This window comes from Daphnia magna, linkage group LG7, assembly GCF_020631705.1.
Source record: "Daphnia magna isolate NIES linkage group LG7, ASM2063170v1.1, whole genome shotgun sequence".
Lineage (NCBI taxonomy): Eukaryota > Metazoa > Arthropoda > Branchiopoda > Diplostraca > Daphniidae > Daphnia > Daphnia magna.
In genome coordinates, this window is record NC_059188.1 from 9,005,215 (window position 1) to 9,024,942 (window position 19,728).

The 19,728-nt window shown below is 38.9% G+C and overlaps 3 protein-coding genes, 2 long non-coding RNA genes and 1 other non-coding gene across 11 annotated transcripts; 3 read left to right on the top strand and 3 right to left on the bottom strand.

Moving 5' to 3' along the window:
* Positions 1-1,781: 1,781 nt before the first annotated feature.
* Positions 1,782-2,950, bottom strand: LOC123474608. Its single transcript, XR_006649495.1, has 4 exons — positions 2,827-2,950; positions 2,554-2,759; positions 2,199-2,442; positions 1,782-2,137 (listed from the first exon to the last, which is right to left on the bottom strand). It is a non-coding gene; the product is annotated as an uncharacterized LOC123474608 (long non-coding RNA).
* A 1,346-nt stretch (positions 2,951-4,296) lies between these two features.
* LOC116933209 lies at positions 4,297-5,426 on the top strand. The gene is made up of 4 exons (XR_006649494.1): positions 4,297-4,431; positions 4,523-4,652; positions 4,733-4,840; positions 4,903-5,426. It is a non-coding gene; the product is annotated as an uncharacterized LOC116933209 (transcript).
* A 1,492-nt stretch (positions 5,427-6,918) lies between these two features.
* On the top strand, positions 6,919-8,632 carry LOC123474627. Its single transcript, XR_006649505.1, has 2 exons — positions 6,919-7,077; positions 7,903-8,632. It is a non-coding gene; the product is annotated as an uncharacterized LOC123474627 (long non-coding RNA).
* A 2,125-nt stretch (positions 8,633-10,757) lies between these two features.
* On the top strand, positions 10,758-13,271 carry LOC123474613 (carboxypeptidase A1-like). Its single transcript, XM_045176881.1, has 10 exons — positions 10,758-11,247; positions 11,348-11,488; positions 11,556-11,724; positions 11,796-11,999; positions 12,077-12,187; positions 12,292-12,415; positions 12,493-12,542; positions 12,616-12,735; positions 12,807-12,891; positions 12,982-13,271. Exons 1-10 carry the CDS (start codon positions 11,177-11,179, stop codon positions 13,155-13,157), a joined length of 1,251 nt encoding a protein of 416 aa, XP_045032816.1. The 5' UTR covers positions 10,758-11,176; the 3' UTR covers positions 13,158-13,271.
* Positions 13,267-14,204, bottom strand: LOC123474620 (DNA polymerase theta-like). Of its 6 annotated transcripts, none has more exons than XR_006649497.1 (5): positions 14,147-14,204; positions 13,817-14,076; positions 13,707-13,733; positions 13,555-13,650; positions 13,267-13,410 (listed from the first exon to the last, which is right to left on the bottom strand). XR_006649497.1 is itself a non-coding variant. In XM_045176890.1 (5 exons), exons 1-4 carry the CDS (start codon positions 14,180-14,182, stop codon positions 13,601-13,603), a joined length of 381 nt encoding a protein of 126 aa, XP_045032825.1. In that variant the 5' UTR covers positions 14,183-14,204; the 3' UTR covers positions 13,267-13,410; positions 13,555-13,600. The 6 variants fall into 6 exon arrangements, 5 of the variants coding, with proteins under 5 accessions (XP_045032825.1, XP_045032826.1, XP_045032824.1 ...); XM_045176890.1 differs by having other exon boundaries at positions 13,809-14,076; XM_045176891.1 differs by having other exon boundaries at positions 13,267-13,650.
* Positions 14,205-15,395: 1,191 nt separating this feature from the next.
* On the bottom strand, positions 15,396-17,401 carry LOC116926978 (trichoplein keratin filament-binding protein). Its single transcript, XM_032933899.2, has 5 exons — positions 16,502-17,401; positions 16,314-16,445; positions 16,031-16,252; positions 15,863-15,968; positions 15,396-15,797 (listed from the first exon to the last, which is right to left on the bottom strand). The coding sequence occupies exons 1-5, from the start codon at positions 17,275-17,277 to the stop codon at positions 15,504-15,506; spliced, it is 1,530 nt and encodes a 509-aa protein (XP_032789790.2). The 5' UTR covers positions 17,278-17,401; the 3' UTR covers positions 15,396-15,503.
* Between the last annotated feature and the right edge of the window lie 2,327 nt (positions 17,402-19,728).

A 19,728-nucleotide genomic window follows, 5' to 3' on the forward strand; every position in this document is an offset into this window, starting at 1 on the left:
CCGGAAAAAAATATTATTAATATATATACCATAGTTTTTCAGGAATAAAAAAAACAAGCTACTAGCTAGAATGATGACTTATCAGAAAAAAAAAATAAATAGAAAAGACTAGTTATTTCTCACTTAATGATTTAATTAAAAAAGGGTCTCCATAAGAAGCCTGTGTTAATTTTAGGCTGCCTTACCACAATCGAGATTTTCGACCATTTTGAAAACAGACAACTCAGCATCCGTTCGTGGTCTATACCTGTTTGGCTTTATAAAAGTGATTCCAATTTACAACGCAGTCGTGCCGCTGTGAATATCATCTATCACCCATGGCTTTGTGGATGGGTGTCTGCCTGGGAAGCTGAAGATTTGGAATTAATCTCCACTTTTGAAAACAATTTATTTAAAGTAATAGGTGACATGTTTTTTTTACCAATTTACCATTTGTTTTACAAAACTAGCAATGGGAAACAAATGTATCATCCTCCAACTTTAGGTTTCTCCTGCTAATTTAAGAATAACAAAAAAGTCCCTTTATTAACATGATTACAGATTTGTCAAATACCTTAACATTTTTTTACAATGTTTCCAATGACACTTCATTGGCATCAAGGCATCCTATGTTCCTTGTTCCAAGAAGCAGGAAAATATTTCTGATACAAGAGTCATCTAAAGAAAGTCCACAGCTACTTCCTTAAGGGCAGTCGTCAGCCAGTTCCAGTTCGCAGTCGTGCCGCTGTGAATATCATCTATCACCCATGGCTTTGTGGATGGGTGTCTGCCTGGGAAGCTGAAGATTTGGAATTAATCTCCACTTTTGAAAACAATTTATTTAAAGTAATAGGTGACATGTTTTTTTTACCAATTTACCATTTGTTTTACAAAACTAGCAATGGGAAACAAATGTATCATCCTCCAACTTTAGGTTTCTCCTGCTAATTTAAGAATAACAAAAAAGTCCCTTTATTAACATGATTACAGATTTGTCAAATACCTTAACATTTTTTTACAATGTTTCCAATGACACTTCATTGGCATCAAGGCATCCTATGTTCCTTGTTCCAAGAAGCAGGAAAATATTTCTGATACAAGAGTCATCTAAAGAAAGTCCACAGCTACTTCCTTAAGGGAAGAGTCTTTTAATGCTGTGTAGTCCTGTGTTCAATAACAGTTTATTAATATAAATATTTGTCATATATTTGCATGTGAAAGTCAAATAGCCTATGAACCAAAATTACTGTTGATAGGTCACTTACACGAAGCCAGCATTGTGCAGATTCAGCATGGGCAGTTTTTTCCACAATCTATTTTTGCACACTGTAGGGCTGAGGATAGGAACTGCACCTAAACATTTGAAAACATTGGCTGACATCAAATAAAAACTGAAAGAAATAACATACTAATATACTGTACTGTGGCTTGTGTCTGGGGTTTAAAGTTAGGAATTGTTGGCACATTTTGGAAAATGGGGTCTTGAGTCGGGATAATATTGAATGGCAAAAAATACAGGGACATTGTGTCGGGGGACAGGGACTTAAAGTCGGTAATATATGAAGAAATTTTAAGGCACGGGGTTTTAAGTCGGGGTTACATTAAATGAAAAAAAGACACAGGGGCCTTGCGTCGGGGGCTAGGGGTTTTGCGTTGTCATTAATTAACGAATAAAAATATTTTTTTAAGTTATGGGGGTCTTGCGTCGCAACGTGGGGGGTCTAAAGTCGACCCCCCTGGGGTCTTATGTCGAAGGGGTCTAAAGTCTCGCTCCCGATTTTTGTAATGTTTTGAAATTGTCTAGTAAATTTTACACTTTATTAGTCGTCAATTGCAATAATAAAAATAGTTTGCCCTCATTTTGAAAATCTGTTATATGCACTAAGAAATTCATGATTGAAAGAAGAATGACAAGTGTCGAGGTTGAAATTATGAAGCACCAACAAGGACCAATGTACATCCAGTCAATTAGATTTTTCCAGGTTGGATGACACTCTTTTCTGTCTCAGTAGAACATACCGCTTTTGCAACAGAGGCTCCCATCACAAATGTAAAAAGCCCAATGGTGCAAGGCAGAGCGTTAATAACAGGACATCTTGATAATGAACTGTGGTCCACTTGTGGTTGACCCATTCATAGACTGCATCCAAACAAGCACCTTTGAAAAAGGTTTAAGATGAAAAAATGGACTCTAGTGTCAAGTTAAACGTAAAGTCTACCCTTCACTTTATAATTAGAGTTGGCCAAAGCTTCCACAACCTTCACCAATTGCAGCTGAACATTTGACGTAAATTTAATTATTTGTTGATGACAATGTGATTCTTGTACCTGGCTGTAATAATCAATAACGAGTAAATGTTTACCAACAGTGAATTTGCCCAACATCCATAGGGTTGTACTATTGAGTGATTTATCAGCTTGTGAATTGGGTTTAAACCATAAAACAAGAACGTCTTTTAAAGCCTAAAAGATAAACAAAAAAATTAACAATACGATATGACAAAATGATTATAAAATCAAAAATAAAATTGTTCTGCCTTCAAATAATTTCAATTACAACTAAACAACTTTTACTATCCCTCGTTTGGGCTTGGTTAAATATCACGCTGGTTTGACCAAAACGCAATAACAAATGTTTCTAAGTGTGAGAAAATAATTACAATAACATAACGTTATTACTGTAAAAAGTAAACCTGCCTGGTATTATTGTACGTTTCACTTATGAAAACGTAGCGTCAAAAATTGCCGACTGTATTGCCCTTCTACGTTGCCTTTGAACCCTAACGCGTAAATATTATTTCTACAATTTATGTAATTCAATGAAATTAGTATATCAAATTAAGTTACCAACTGAAAGTTGAAATCAAGTCAATTTTTTAAAGAAATAACAGTTTCAATACTTGAAGTTATTGTAAAATGTAGTTTACTATTTTGTGAGAAGATTCATTCACCGGTGTTTAGGGAATCTAATATAGAAAGGCAAGGCGTTTAGGGAATGAATATAGAAAAGCAAAAAATGGTACATTCTACTTCTGAATTTTCGCATGCTGTTCGTTTCGTTTTAGTGTTCGTTTGTGGAGGTTGTTCTGTGCGCCGTTTGTAATTTTTCGTACAATTTCTGGAACTACACTCTCGGTGAACTTTTGGAGTTACTTCCGCTTAACTTTTGGAGAACTTTCTGTGAAGTTTAACTCTAAGTCTGCCTACCTTCCTGGCCTGTGTCTGCCCGGCCTGTGTCTGCCCGGCCTGTGTCTGCCCAGCCTGTGTCTGCTTAGCTGCCCGGCCTGTGTCTGCCCAGCCTGTGTTTGCTTAGCTGCCCGGCCTGTGTAATCCACTGCAGGAAATGCCGATCATTACTAGATCACCAAAAGGATCGTATTAGTGAATGTTTCAAGGTCCCTTTCAGAAAGTCCTAAAACGCATGTCTGGTGAGTTGTGCCAGTTTTTTAAATTTAAATTTGCTTTTATTTGTTCTTCACACTAAGGTCATTTATGAATGCGTTTAACTTTTTCGTTATTTATTGGCTTTGCATAACCCTTCGAAATGAAAAGAGTTTGAAGCTTTGAGTCGCAAATATCAACAGGATCTATTTGGCTCATCTTGAAATGTTTTATTGTGAGATTTTGGGAAGAATTGGAATATTTTCAGAACTTTTAACTTAAGTTTGCAGAAATTTTTTTTTGGTACTATTGTTTCTCACAGTCTTGGCAGCTTTTTACCCTTACACTGGGGGTTAGGTTAGCATTGGACTGGTGAGAAATAGATCATCGTTCATAGTTTTCATCTTTGAATCGTCTGCCCTGTGAATGTCTATAGGCTGACAGTGTGAAGTTTAACTTGTACTTGGTTAGCCGTTACTGCCAACCTTCCCAGCCTGTGTCTGCCCAGCTGCCCGACTGCCCAGCTTGTGTCTTCCAGGCCTTTCTGGCCTGTGTCTGCCCAACTGCCCAGCTTGTGTCTGCCTACCTTCCTGGCCTGTGTCTGCCCGGCCTGTGTCTGCCCAGCCTGTGTCTGCTTAGCTGCCCGGCCTGTGTCTGCCCAGCCTGTGTTTGCTTAGCTGCCCGGCCTGCGTTTGCTTAGCTGCCCGGCCTGTATCTGCCTAGCTGCCCGGCCTGTGTCTGCCCGGCAGCCCAGCTTGTGTCTGCTCAGCTGCCCGGCTTGTGTCTGCCCAGCTGCCCGGCCTGTGTGTGCCCGATTGCGAAAACCATCGATTGCAAAAATCAGTTTGTTGATATTCTCTAGTAAATAGCTGTTGCTTTTATTAATTATCTTTATGTTCGTTCCCTTGCAGGTTCTTTTCTCTCTTTTTGGAGAATATGGCGTCTAACTGTGCCAGTTATACGCCATGCAACATTGATGTTTCCGAACTAACAGCGACAGATTTGGAATCGTTTCTGCTCTCCATCAGCTTTGATCCAAGCATTGCTGCAAAACTGAAAGGTACGGTAGAGGTACGTACAGAGATTGCCATAATTTAGTAATAGCTATATAGACATTTACGAAAATTTTTTATCTCTTTCTAATAACACCATGAACTTTTAGATTTTTCGCGATTTTCTCCTGGCCTTTCCGAAAGCGGGACACTTTGAAGAAACTTTTGTTTGGGGGTACGGACCATTGATAAAGAAGTGTGCAGGAAGATCAAACACTCCAATTCCAGACACAGATGACGGTAACTTTCATTTTCTTACGTTTTACTTCCACGCACTTCAGTGGATAGAATAATTTATTAATTCACATAATTTGTTTCAGAATGCCTACAACTTTTAGTTTTGTTACTGCGGCTGATTCCGTCTCTGAAAAAAAATACGTGTTGTTAGCCAGAAATCAATTATTGAACGAGTTGTTTACTTCATAAAGGTACAGATAACAATAGTTCTTATAGTTTCAGTTTTAGCCTACATTTTGTTTTTATAAAACAGGCCAACGACGACATTTTGTCAATCATTGAAGAGAAGCCGCACCTCAAGGAGTCACCCTTTTTGTGCTGCGTAGGATCGCTTAAGAATCCGGTTTGTTTCAACATTGTTTGTGAAGGAGAAGTCATCTCAAGCGGAACAAGTTCCATCACAGCTTTCAAAAACCTTTATGCGTCGTTCCACATGTTTCGCATTAAATACCCTCAACTTCTCAGCACATTTTATTATTTTTTTGACAGCTACGTATTTAATGTCCACTCTGGTAAAGTGCGCCCCTCTGTTGCTGATTTTTTCACGCAGCTAAATTCATAGCAGCCAAAAGTTGTTCTCCTAATTGGCTCAATATTAAGAAATGACCTTTGTTCGTTTCCCTATGTCATGTTTAACAATTAAATCTAGCAATGTTAATCGTTTTGTCAAACTGTTTCTCGCTGTTTGTACCCGTTTATCCTACCTTACATGTTTCCCAAATCAACCAGGAAATTTTAGTTGTGATATGCCCAAATACAGAAAGCAATGTGCTAATTTCAAACCAAACCTATTTCGCGCGTATTTTTAAAATAAATTTAAGTAGGAAAAGAGTGGGACGAAAAGTAGGGCAATGGTAGAAGAAAAGGTAGAAGTAAAGAAGGCAAATGGTAGCGGGAATTCAATGGTAGTCCACCCTACCAACGCGGGATTTACGAATGGTAGACCAATTGGTAAGGGATCTACTATGCTCTACTTTTTGTCGACTTCACAGAAATCGACGGTATTTCTACCAAATGGTAGTTCTTCCTACCATTTGGTAGCATGTTTCATTTCGCTACCAAATGGTAGCCAAAAGTAGGGAAAAAGTAGAATTCAAAAAATTGAGAGTGTAGCCTTATTCCCTAATGCACCACGTTCCTTGTGCGGCCTTTATGTACCATAGAGGTTGTGGCCCAGCACCCCTATAGAGGAGTGATAGGCACCGCCTATTCCTACCACTCCAATGAGAATACATTAGTAGCATCCGTTTTATACTTGAAAATCGATGCCCAAATATCGATGCTGCAAGCAATGCTATTTCTCAACACATTTTCGTGCTTTAATTTAAACCTGTGGCCTAAATTCACAAAACAAATAATGAACTATGCAGTCTATGTGCATCTTATAATATTGGAACAATTGTTTTTTTCTTTGAAGTTAAATCAAACAAACAAAAGCAAATTTGTTTGCAGAACAGTACAGTTTGCTACATGGACCATTTGAAAGAGGTGTGCCTTATTTCAGTATTAACCTATGTTATTCTATATTTAATCGAAACATTTAGAAACAAACAAAATCTTACCTTTGTTTCAAGCCTCAGCCATATCTTAAATATTTACAAATAAAATGATTATAAGGCGCTTTTAACCAGCACGGGTACCGGTCATTTTCTTTCGTCAACTTTTAACTCTTACCTCAATTAATGCATTTCTGATGAACGCTGCTGAATCAGCAACAAGCTTGCTAATCTTTTTATCCTTCATAGCGAGGTAAACTTGGTTGACACTATAATTCAAGTGGCGATGAACGAAACGATATGTTTATGTACTGTACACTGCACCAATCTGAACATACACTGAGCAGTGAGTACTGCTGCACGACCCCAACTTTATATTTTGTTGTTTACGTTAAGTTTTAAAAAAATATAAGGCCAATTGAAAAATGAACTTGTTTTCCGTGATTAGCATTCAATTCTTAATTGAAATCATGTATTTTAAACGAAAGTTAAAATTTGGCCAAAAATGGACAAGTGGGAAGGGTATACCCTTCCCACTTCTGTCAAAATCTGCGAAAAACGACATCTCATGGAATTCGACAAAAATAACACGGCATAATCCAAATTAAACGTTGATTTCGATTATGTTGTTATTTTTCTCGTTAAACCACCTGTTAAAAAACCGTACAGGTACGTCCAAACAGTACTCAGTCGGGCTCGGCCTCAATTACCCGAGACTCTTACTACGAGAAGGTACTAGTAGCGCGAAGCCGAAAAAAGAAGTAAACAAAAAGGGCGCACTTTTCTGTGTGTCGCGCTAGTACCTTCTGATAGTAAGCCGGAACTCGGACTATCAGTAATACAATATCTACTAAACGTTCGTACAATGGCACACCATAATAACAAGTTGTCAACATCACGCATCTCACATACGGAAGTCACTGCAGCTTAAGGTAAAAAATTTGAAATGGAGAAGGAGAATAGCATGTTACTTTCAAGTTGCAACCCTCGATTAAATTCAGTATGCAACCAAGGAAAATTCTAAAACGCATATCTACACAATCCCAACTGCATAAAAAACCTAAAAATGGACTTAAAACGAAACTTTAAGCTGAAAATATTTTTTGGCATCTGTCAAGATTTGAACGTTGACATAGCAGATCACCTGGAAAGATATCATTTGCTATCTTCTACCAGAACGTGTTATTAGTTTAATTATTAATGACATTATTACGTTACGTTACGTTGCTTAATTTTATGCACTGCCTTTTGTTTTGTTTTATTAATTTTTATTCTCAAAAGTTGTTAATTTGGCAAAAGTTGATCATCGACCGTAGACTCGCGCCCCAAGTTCAGGTTCCATGTTCCATGTTTCCATGCACATTGCTTCAATCCCTCTAAGCCTCATCTAGGGTCATTGATGATCAACAGACGCCATAACCACTAGGCAATGGACGCCCAACTTAATTTGATTACGCAAAATGTTTTATGTTACTTTCGCAGTGCTCGCCATACATGCTTTCTACTTAAGCACAAAAAGAGAGAGAGAGAGAGAGATGATAATATTAGTTTCCTGAGTGTTTATTTTTCTTAAAACTGAAAAAAAAACGAAAATTTATTTTTTTTTTCATTTTTTGTTTGTTTGTTGTTGTTGTTTTTTAAAATTTAATTCAATTTTATAATATTTTTTGTTTGTTTTGTTGATTTTACAGAAGCAACTTAAATTATGTCCATGCATTTTGCCTGCTCCTCTGAGATTTGCTTTCGTTTTTGTACAGCTTTTATATTAGCTGGAGGAACAAAATAGAAGGAGGCTCCAAAAAGGGTTTAAAAAAGAGAATGATAAAAGTTGCTCGTTACCTTTTCCTCATCTCGGTGAAACTAACCCGAACCGCACGACGTAACGAGGGCATCAATTTGTCGTGCTACAACAGTGGCTGAACTTCCGTATTGGCAGGATCTACAACCTTATCAAAATTCGAACATCAGAACGTCTAAGCAACAACAACAAAGCCCTTGTCATTTTGGCTGTTACACTGGTCATGTGAACAGAGAGAATGAATTTTCTTCCCCATGGCTTGGCTCTTAGCACTCTTGTTCCAGACGGCTTCAGTACGTCAAATTAGAAACCAATGCCGACCATCTGGATATCACTCGACACAATACGCCCACTGCACCGCCGTACGCATTTGCTGGAGTGCATACGTTCTCCTAGATCAAATTGCAAGATTTTATGAGCTAGATAATTTGCCAATTGCCTTTACAGAATTTTGAGATAAATTGTTTCACAATAACGTAATACTTAACACATTAACCTAAACTTCACCCTGTCGACTGCCGAGCAGAATGTATACTGAGACTGACTAATGCACTCTCCCATAAAACCAACGCTAGGTTTCAAAACTTCTTGATTAATTACATTTTTCAAAGATCTTATTTGAGCAGTTTGTAATTATTTGCCAACATTGTGAAATATTTTATACGTTAATAAATTTTTACAGATGCGAATGAAATAATAAAATATTAAACGTTGTCATGGCTTTGAACGACATGATAAGTTTATTTCAGTCGTGAGTTTCACACGTGGTCTTGTTGTCTGAAAGGTTGGCGATCAGGGGTTAAGGCACGCTATAAGATGGCTGTAAGCCTTTCGTCTCATTTAATGGGTTTCAGTGACGATACCGTTGCGTGTTCCGTTGCCCAAATGGATGAGATTGAAGATCTGAGTACGTGCTCAGTCTGTTTTTCAGAGTATAATAGTGATAAGCGAATCGCCAAGTTTCTCCCTTGTTTCCATACATTTTGCCTGGAGTGCCTTAGCATAGACTACAAGGTAAAGACTGAACTCCCCTATAACCCTCCACAGGCGATGCTTCTGCATGCCGGTAGGGGTCAGGCCGTACCGGTTAACAAGGCAATTTAGTCGTTCCCCGTTTCCCTACTGATTACGTGCTTCACACACACGCATTTTCGGGTATATGGAATTCATATTGATTTTTATATTTTATACTATAATTTTATATAGCCCTTCCACGTGTCTCTTGAATTTTTGCTTAATTTTACTTGCAAATTCGGGTGTAGAAAAAAAAGTTTTATGTGACCATCGTTTCTCATGAATATTTGGATTTTTAAATGAAATCTTGAAACACTGTTGTGAATTTGTAGGCGTCATTTACATTGTTTACGTTGTGGTTTTTCAAGGATTATGTTGTTCTGTGGTGTTCAAAATAAAACAAAAGGTATTTAATTAATTTTGGTTATGAATCTCGCTAGGCGATAAATGATAAATATATGTGATAATTCGATTCTTGAGTGATCAGAAGTCAGTGTTTAAAAGGTTGTCAGTCACTGAATAATACATACATCTTGAACATATTTTTAAATTTTTATGTCTTTTTATTTATTTCATATACTAAAATATTAATATAGGGCAGATACAAACGGCGAAATTAGTTGTATCAAATGAGTGTAGTTTGTAGCTCGCGCCTACTACCTTCTGTTGAAATCGAAAAAAACAACAACCAGTGTTTCACGATTTCTTTAAAACGAAATATATTCAAGGGAAAAGGGGGTCACATAAAATTAATTTTTTCTACACCCGAACTTGTAAGTAAAATTGAGCAAAAATTCAAGGGACACGGGGAAGGGCTATTCAAAATCATGGTGTAAAGTAGAAAAATCAATATGAATTCCATATACCCGAAAATGCGTGTGTGTGAAGCACGTAATCAGTAGGGAAACGGGGAACGACTAAATTGCCTTGTTAACCGGTACGGCCTGACCCCTACCGGCATGCAGAAGCATCGCTTCGGACGATTCCTCTCGGGCTTATGGAGCCGATCGCCGTCTTTACTTCGTAGTCTATGGCCTTAGGGTAAAAATTTTACCTAATTTTCACTAAATATTGTACCTTTCAACACTTTCTTGTTTTTGTTCTGTGTTTTTATAGTCACTGTCTTCATCCACTGTTATAATAACATGTCCTCTATGTCGGAACACATTTACATGCAACAATGGTGTGGATAACCTTTCGTCCAACATGTATGCCCTTCATATTGCCAAAATGTCCAACAAAGCTGAGAGAGCTAAACAGTTGCAAAGATCGTAAGCCTCTATTGCTTTATTCTTGCACTTGATGGATCCTAACTAATAACTCTAAATGTTTTAACAGGTTGGAATGCTGGTGCCTGTCCTGCGAGTCAGTTGCCAAATTGTCTTGCTATTTCAGCAACCCAAAACATTCTCTTGTATCCATAAGAGGTAGCACTATGAAAGAAGCTGAAGATCTTCAAAAACTGATCAAAGACATCCCTTTAAAAAAATCATTGGCTATTAAAAAGCATAAACAAGTGCAATCCCATCTGAACTCCTTAATGGAATCGTTGAAACAAGTTGAAGTTGGACTTAAAGACCAGCTAATGAAAAATGATCTTCATCTAGCGGGAATAATGTCTTTGGATGAAAAACTTGCTTTTGCTCAAGAGAATAAAGATATGACTGTTGCAGCTGTTAGGGAAACTGTCAATAAGATTGCTTTCCAGTGCGACGAATCATTGGCAGAAGTAGCAAATATCGCCGAATATTACGAATCACACAAAAGGATTAGAATCCTTTTGAATCTTCGAAATTCAGACAATCAAGTCATCCCAACATTTTCTTTATTCGAAGATGGTTTTTACAGCAACTGGTCAACAGCGGAAAACTTGTCTACCACAGATCGAAATCTTATGCTTGTATCGCATCTGGTCTTCACAATCTTGAAGCGATGGAAGATTGCTTTGAAAGTAAAATTACCTCCGGGTTCAATGTTTACAGCAGTCAGCTTATCTTCTATCGAAAATCGACATTCTCCACCACAGCTACCAACTGTCACCGCACCCTCTACGTCTTCCAGTGTCCCGTCAACTACGATATCACCTAGTGTTGTCGAACAATCACTCAATAAACCTTCAAATTCAAATTTAGCATGGGGTCCAGCTCCCACGATCAGACAGCGTCCGTTTGTTCCATCGTTATTGTCGTTTGGAATTCGTGCTGCATCACGCCGAGAAAATGAAGATTCATGTTCAGATCTTCTGTGCCTTACTTTCGCTTGCCATCGCCACCAAAGTCGACTACTCGGGGTATGTATATGTCTATTTAATAGGCTTCACCTTTACTTGCCCATTCCTGTCCTTAATCAATTGAGATCTGAAACGAATCGATATATATTTTCTAAATAAGGCATATGGTAATTCGAGTAGTCCCGCAGACAGAGGAGCAGGTGAAATTTTTAAGCGCTTTGGAATCAAGCAGCTCTATCGATTTCTGGACACGCTCAGTCGCCGCTAATCGATTCACCGACATTCACGTCAGTCCCGAATCGTATGTAGCGTTAGATTTCTCAACTTTTGAAGCGTCTTAATGCAAAACAAAATTCATTGAAATATAGATACAATCGTGTTGCACGAGCTTTGCTTGAACATGGCATGAACCACAAAATTCATATTGCTAACCTGGGCGTATTGGGAAAAGAAGAACAGCAGAGCATCGCTCTTCGCCGAGCACTTGCCAGTAACAACAAGGCCATCGACGTGGAAAACTATCACACCTACGAGGAGGTGAATTGTATTTTCTAAAGTCTCCTATGCATATTCATTTGGTGTTAAGCATCAATTGTGATTCTAAATAGATCATGGCTTACTTGGCCGATTTGGCTAGCACCAACCCATTGGTATCTACATTGGTAGCAGGTACCAGTGTCGAAGGCCGTCAAATCGTTCAGGCGACCATCAGTAGCGATCGTTCTGCTAACAAACCGATTGCTTGGTTTGATTGCAACATTCACGCCAGGGAATGGATCACTGCGGCTACTTGCGTCTGGATCATCGATACGGTAGGCCTATATAATAGCTATTGTCACATGCAGTACGTTTGTATTTATCAATGGATTATTGTTTTGCGTATACGTAGATCACCAGTGGATATGGAACTGACGCCGAGATCACTGCGCTCGTTGATCAATACGACTGGAAGTTTGTGCCTGTTGCTAATCCGGACGGCTACGCCTACAGCTGGAGCAATGTAAGGAAAGCTTTATCGTAGTAACTTTTTGGGGTTAAATGATTTAAAATTAAGAGACCGTTGACCTGTTGCTAAACATTTCCTAACCTGATGCCAACAAACAGGACAGATTGTGGCGAAAAAATCGTGCGATTAACAGTGGCTCTGCCTGCGTCGGTCTTGATCTCAATCGCAACTTCCCGTCTGGTTTTGGTGGGGAAGGATCCTCCAACCTACCTTGCTCAGAGAGTAAGCTCTACGTCATTGAATTTATCCTATAATATTTCACTATTAATTGTGTACTCCTACACTGTCCGTCGTTATAGCCCATCATGGAGTTTCAGCCTTGTCCGAGCCGGAGTCTCAGACTTTGGACGTACGTATACCCAGCAGTTTCTTCTTCCCGTTGATCGAGCAACAAGTTCATTATTCAAATTTCAATTTTAAAGGCTCTAATTGCTGCTGATCGTGGAAGGGTCAAGGCAGCCATTTCTATGCATTCCTACTCCCAACTCTGGCTATCATCGTACTCTTATTCAAGTGCTCTGCCGGTCGAGTACCCTGAAATGGTGTAACAGAACACATCCAACCTATTTATTGAAAAGGATTTCAATCTATTTTTAAATATTCCTTCTTCCAGATGAATGCCATGAAAGCAGGCGTTGATGCACTCGTTGCTACTTATGGAACCCCTTACGAATACGGTAGCACAGGCACCGTCCTTTGTAAGTCAGACATCTGCAGCACTGAAACTAATTCCCTTTTCCACTTTACTCGTGTTCAATTTGTAACAATTTTCGTTGCCTATTTAACAGACATCGCATCGGGCGCTACTACGGATCATTATTATGAAAACGAAGGCGTTGTCCATTCGTACACGATTGAGCTCCGCGATAAAGGACGGTACGGATTTCAACTGCCGGCATCACAAATTGTACCGACGGCCACTAAAACCTGGAACGGAATCAAGGCGTTCATGAATGCTATTTAATTGACAAAAGGAGCAAAACTGTTGGACGGTGTTGAGTTGAACGAATGCGACATTGGAAATTGAGGCTTATGCAATAAAAGATTTAATCGGGAAATAATATACTCTGAAATCGAATGTAGCGAGTTTTGTTATTGTTATCGTTTAGACTATGAAACCAATGTGACACAAACATATAAGGCAACAGGTTACAAGAACTTTGGGCTTTCACGTGATTCGTACCCTTGGTCACGATATGAATGAGAGGGTGGGGAGTCTAATTTAATACACAGAGGAAGAAGAGTGGATAAATAGAATATGTGTAGCTACAAATTCTAATAGATTCAACTACAAATTCTACAAATTCTACATAGAATAGAATAGCTACAACTGGATAAGGAATTAAAAGAGGCAATATTACCTTTCTGATTATGATGCAAACTGATGTATTCCAGAATAGGCCAATGTCAGCAGCTCAATTCATTTTCCTCCTGAATTTTTTTCCACATCGGTTGACCTGTCAAGAAAATTAGGCATCAACATCATCAAATCCATTCGTGCGGCACTGGTTACCTGTGTTTGTTATAAAGCTTTGTATACCTAAAAGGCATTGATGTAATCAGATTAGAAAGATTAGGCTATATCCAGAATCGACAACACACACGATTAACTTACTAGGATACCTTGCGTGGAAAGTGTTAACAAAGAGTTGAGCCTCTTCTTCCCCGACTTCCAACTGTTCGGCTAAACATTTACATCCCATGCCGTAAACAATCCCGTAGCAGATTTGTTTCGCTTTTTGCCTTTCATCGTCTCTGACTTCTTCTTGCTTTTTCTTTTTCCAAACCGATACAATGCCGCGGAAAACATCGCCATCGGGTTGGCTAAGAACAGAACAAAGACCTGCGTCTTCGCTCAAATGCGCCAATATTCGAAGTTCCAACTGAGAATAATCCGCCGAAAGCAAGATAGTTCCTATATTTGAAGTACAAACTTTTTAAAAATTAACCTACCATCAATGCCCAGTTAAGCAGACAGCAGACAGCCATCAAAAGATTTCATAGAAATATGCTACTCATATGCCACCTGGTGGCAACCGAAGAGTAACTTCTAGGTCTTATGGCGGGATTGGTATACATGTTCCAGTCACGATCCGTGAGTGCAACCGTTTCCGTTTCTATTGTAGCATTTTTTGCGTGTCAAAATTTGTTTAGCACAATTGAGATTCTTAATAATAAGTAACACAGCAAGTGACGAATAAAGTTCATTTTTTATTATTGTCAATCTAGTTCACCGTGTTTGCGAAATTTAGCATTAAAGCTAAACTGACGCCATAATGAGCTGTAGCTTTTTTCGATCATCTATGAGACAGTATAAAAGACTTGATGAAGCACATTTCGTATGGTAAGTATGATAGGTAAGTATACGCTTAGTCGGGTTGGTGCAGTGGTTCGAGTGACATCAGCTTGCAGCTATCACTTGTGACTCCAAATCACGAACCAAGCACACGGTCATTCCTCCAATAATGTGACCGTACTTAGTGCTCGTTGCATTCGAATCCGTTCGAATCAACGTCCTGACTTTTTCTTTCAGGCACGGGCATGGCCTAGGTGATAGTTCCCGGCGGCGCTCAACCGTGATTAGTCTCAATATTTTTTGAACGTCTTCCTAGACACTTTAAGTGTAAATCTTAAGGAAAACTTAGAGTCGTTATTGAATGGTGAACTTGAGTGCAGTCCATTGACAGGTGGTAGGAAATTCATATTGGAGTATGAAATTCATATTGGAATATGAATTTCGCTGGAAATACCAATTGGGTAGTCTAACAGAAGACTGGCATTCTTTATAGAACACTGTCTACAGAGAAAAAGGAGTATAACTACAATTGGAAAAAGTTATTTATAAGAGCTCTTAGAAAAGCACGGAAAAGTTTAAGTTAAAACATAGCTAAACACTAAAAAATAATTGCATTTCACGATTAAGATTTAGGTCTGTGTTGGCCGGGCCTTCGCAGGAAATTGACTCCAACGCGCAGCCAAATTTCGTCATGATACTTGACAAGTCACAATTCTGTCGATACTACCCATCTCTTTTCTCCAATTTTGGATGTGAGTTGATTCAGTTGTAACTTTTCACTCACGTCCGGGTTTTTAGTTGATAGAGTAGGGTACATAGCACTCATTGTAAGATCACTTTGAAAAGCACCTAGAAAAGTGGCGTAGCCTACTCCTAATGCTTCCGTTGGTATTTTTTTCAATACAATTTTTGCGTACTAGTATATTTTAAAAACTACACAAAGGGTATTATCCATAAAAGGGAAAAAACATGACAAGTGCTTCGAATTTGAAAAGGAATGAAGTATTTATGATATTAAAGTTTGAGTTTATCCATTGATATATTCCAATGTTTTTGGCTGTGAGCTGCTTCCATGATTTCTTGATGTTTGCGTTTTTGCTCTTCTTGCCTAATTAATTCTTCTTCACTACGTTGTTTTTGATGAATTTGGGCTAACAGATCCACTTTCGTTTGAAACTGTTTAGTTTTGGTCTCCATCTCTTTCATCTTCATTTGATTGTGGTAGCCCTCGAGCGAGCGAATAAGTTCCTCCCGATCAAGTATAAGTCGCTCCCTTTCTTGTCGTGCTACAAGTAGTCTCTCGTCAATCTAAAAGAATTTGAACTATGTAGAACAAGCGGTTTAAATTATTCATATAAAGACAGGTGCCTTGCCTGTTTTTTCTGGATCGTTATCACGTCTTCCATTAACTTTTTGCGAGCTAATCTTTCAACTTCCCACTCTGATTCTCTTTTTTCCCACAGTTTTTTTGCCTCTTCCCTATCAAAAGAGATGCGTTAAAATTCATTTCTTCACTTAAAAGGAAAGGAAGCATGAATTACTGGAACAAAAACTCGCTCTGCTGCAAACGTTCTTTCTCAATTTGACGATGGTTTTCAACGAGTTCTAAAAATCGCATTATATCCTGACGTGTTTTTTCTTTTTGTTGTGCACGATCACTTTCAGCAAGTTTTTCCACGAAACTCATTTCTCTTTCCAGATCAGCGGTCACTTCTTTCGAACGTTGCCTCAGTTTTGCCAAATGTTGTTTGGTCAAAAATTCTCTAAAAATACGCATTGTTTTATCAAAAACAATTGATACAGAGAAAAATAAAAGCATTGTACCCATTTTGTTTTCTTTTTGCTCTTTCTTCTTCTTTTATCTGTATTTCTTCTTTGATAGCCTCCAACCCTGCAGCTTCTGCCATCAATCTCTCCTGTTCTCGTCGTTTTTCATTCGCATCAAAGTCCATTGCCCTATGAGTAGAACATCATAACATGAAAATGAAGAAGTACAAAAATATCCTATATACCTCAATTGTTCAACTTGAGCATCCAAATCTTTTTTCCACTGCTGTTTCTTTTCCAATTCCATCTGTCGTTCAAGTTCATTCCTTCTCTTTTCTTCTTGAACCAAGCGTTCCATTTGTGCAGCCTCCCTTTTCTTTTCTTCCATTAACCTAGCTTTCTCCTCTTCTTTCTGTTGTAGCTGTATCGTCCACATTTCTTTCTGTTGTTGTTTTTTCAATTCAGATTCAAACACTCTGAAAGAATCATTGGTAGATTTCCACTTTTCGTGCTCCTTGTTTTCTAAGAATTCACTCAGTTTTGCACTTTTAGAGTGCCGAAAATGTTGTACTTTTTCTTTCATACATTCCCATTTTTGCTTTTCTTCTTCTTTTTGAATTCTTTTCATTGCCTCTTCTTCCTTTAATCTATCTGCTTGATATAACTTTTTAAGTTTTATTCTTCGAGTTTCCACATCTATTTCTGTTTCACGGAGTTTGGACTGACGATGGCTCAACTGTGCACTTCTTGGGGATGTCCAATCGTCAAACTTCTCGGTTTGTATGTTACAATTTTGAAAATACTTGTCGTTTGATCGAGCTGTCTCGGTTCGGCAAGTTTCAGCTTCACGTTTACGAATGATTTCATTATTTTCTAATCGCATGATGGTTCGATTGATACAATATGGTATCAACAAAACGAAAAAGACATGGTCGATGAGAAAAAAAGGAAAACCAACCACCTGAAGCGATAAAAACAGGGGTACGCAAACATGAGAACCTACGGAAATGCTTGTGTGCATTTGAATTAACGCAAATTTTACATTTACTCATTTAGTTCGGCTAGTTCTCCATTCCCTTATCGAGATTTTAAAACTCTACAGATCCGTATCTGTCCTTTTGAACAGATGACTAACGAAGGCAGGTTTACTTTCCATCGTAATTAATCAGACCGTGTTCGATTCACACCACCTACCGATTAGCGTGCTTTTCATGCCTGGAATTTGGCACATAGCATTTGACTCGTAGCAAACGTCATTTCGGCACTGCATTTTCAACTTCTCTTTTGGAACCAGGATAATTAAAGTTTTTAGCGTTTTGAGCTTTTAATCTAAACCGTTCCTACTACTATTCTTGTATAACATTTACCAATTGTAATGAAAACAATGAGTGATGCAAAACTAAGTTTATTCGATGTTGTCAGAAAAAGGTAAGGTATAGCTACACAATGGAAAGGCGTACAACTTGTTATGTGATCAATCACGAAGAAAGGAGCCAGTCTTAAAACGTGAGGCCCACCGAGTTGCTGGATTCGGATCTTGATCGGTTCTGAGAAACAAAAGAAAAACGGGTAAACAGTTTTCCATCTCATTATCCACGGTTGAGCGCCGTCGGGAACTTCCCCCTAGGCCCTGCCCGTGCTCCTTTTTGGTCCGTAGACCGAGGCGGAAGTTAGTTCCTCAAATTACACTACACCAATTAAAATACGATGGCCGCTTAGGCCTGTTGTTAAGTCCGTTGGAGTGATATCTACATGCTCGACGCGATACTATCACGACGGGCCACACGTACAATCCGTCTGCTCGTTGAGCGGCTCTTACCATCCGTTGACTTAACTGGTTTACTTACCTTTGGTAAAAAGCCGATTGAGTTAAGACGATACGTGTGTGCACTGGGATCAGTGTTTAACCTATTAGCATTGACCCAAAGGCAATCCCTAGGCCAATGTCGCATGTAGCCTACACTCATGTCCTTGTTGGTCCACCTATATCACCACGAGTCAAAAGGCAGGCCTAAAAATGCTCAAAAGAATTAGGGCCGTTTAGGCCTTCGTTGGGGAGTGATAGACGTACATGCTCGTCCCGATATTATCAAGACCGGCCACCGTAGCGCCATACCCATTAAACGGCCGTTACCATTGACTTGCCAATTGCCTTTTTTGTTTTGTTTTTGGGTAACAGCCGGCTGGTGTATGAACGATACTAGTGTGCACTGGGACAGTGTTTAACCTTTCTACTTTTTTATTACCATGTAGACTTCGGTAATATCGCATGTACGTCATCACTCCCATTATCCCCCTGCAAAATGAACATTTGGAATTAGCAACGTAATCGTAATACCGTTTACAGACTCGTGAATCCCCGGGATCTCTTCTCTGCAACTCGAACTGTTCTTCTATAGGAGCCGGTCCGACTCCTATATTAAAGGAAACTGACACGCGTGATTCCAATAATGTTTGGGAACTTACGGCGTCCGCCACCAGGGGGGCGACGAAAGGTATTGGCTCTCTTTCATGATATTGTAACGAAGCCATCTAAATATATATACCTTTGCAGATACCCACAATATGATCTATTTGCTTATGCTTATTTTATATTCACATTATATTCTTATTCACTATTACAAACGTATTTGCTAGTTGCTTCATGTGCAACCATGTTGACCTAGATAAAACTTCCGGGTTCTGACTCACGCGTGTGACGCACCTACGCGTCACGAACATCACGCCACATGCGAAGATGCGACGTTTCATGGTGAACCCACTTTCTGACAAGAGTCAGACAAGTATCAGCTTGCAAGACGTTCAGTCGCCTTTAGCTTGAATTGTCACTCTTAAACAGTAGACTTTTATCTTGATGTGTTAGCTTATTCATTTTAATCCATTAGTTATTCCTCCAACTTATTTTGTTCTTCTTTCCTCTCCGAGCGTCGTGTGTATTCGAATTATCTTCTCAACACGTACTCCAAATACTATACGTGTCGGCAAGTAGTATTGTTTCCCGTTTTCTCCTATTATCCCCTCACGCTTGTACGCCCGCGCTACCACGGTAAGATCAAATTACTTTGTCTCGAATCTCACGCTCAGTTTCCCAATGGGACTCACGTCCATGTATCCTTACTCGTTTTGTAAACCTTTGGCCTCAGCTTAGTAATACATAATCATCATTGTGGGTAAATACGCCTCTGAGTTTATTTACACAACAAATTGTCTTAATTCGTAAAGCCATTCACCCGAGAGGGAGAATGCCTTACATAATGGTGGCAGCGATTTTTCGAACTCAACCACAATGATTGACGATGTTATTACTGGCGGCCCTAAACTTTTGCGTTCTCCTATAAACAATCCCATTGTTCCCAAAACCACTGCTATCCCAGATCATTTTCAAGGAGGTAAAGCGTCAGAGAAAACAATTGAGGCTGTTAAAAAATCTGCGTCACCCATTTTTAAACCCAAAGTAAAACAAGATGACACT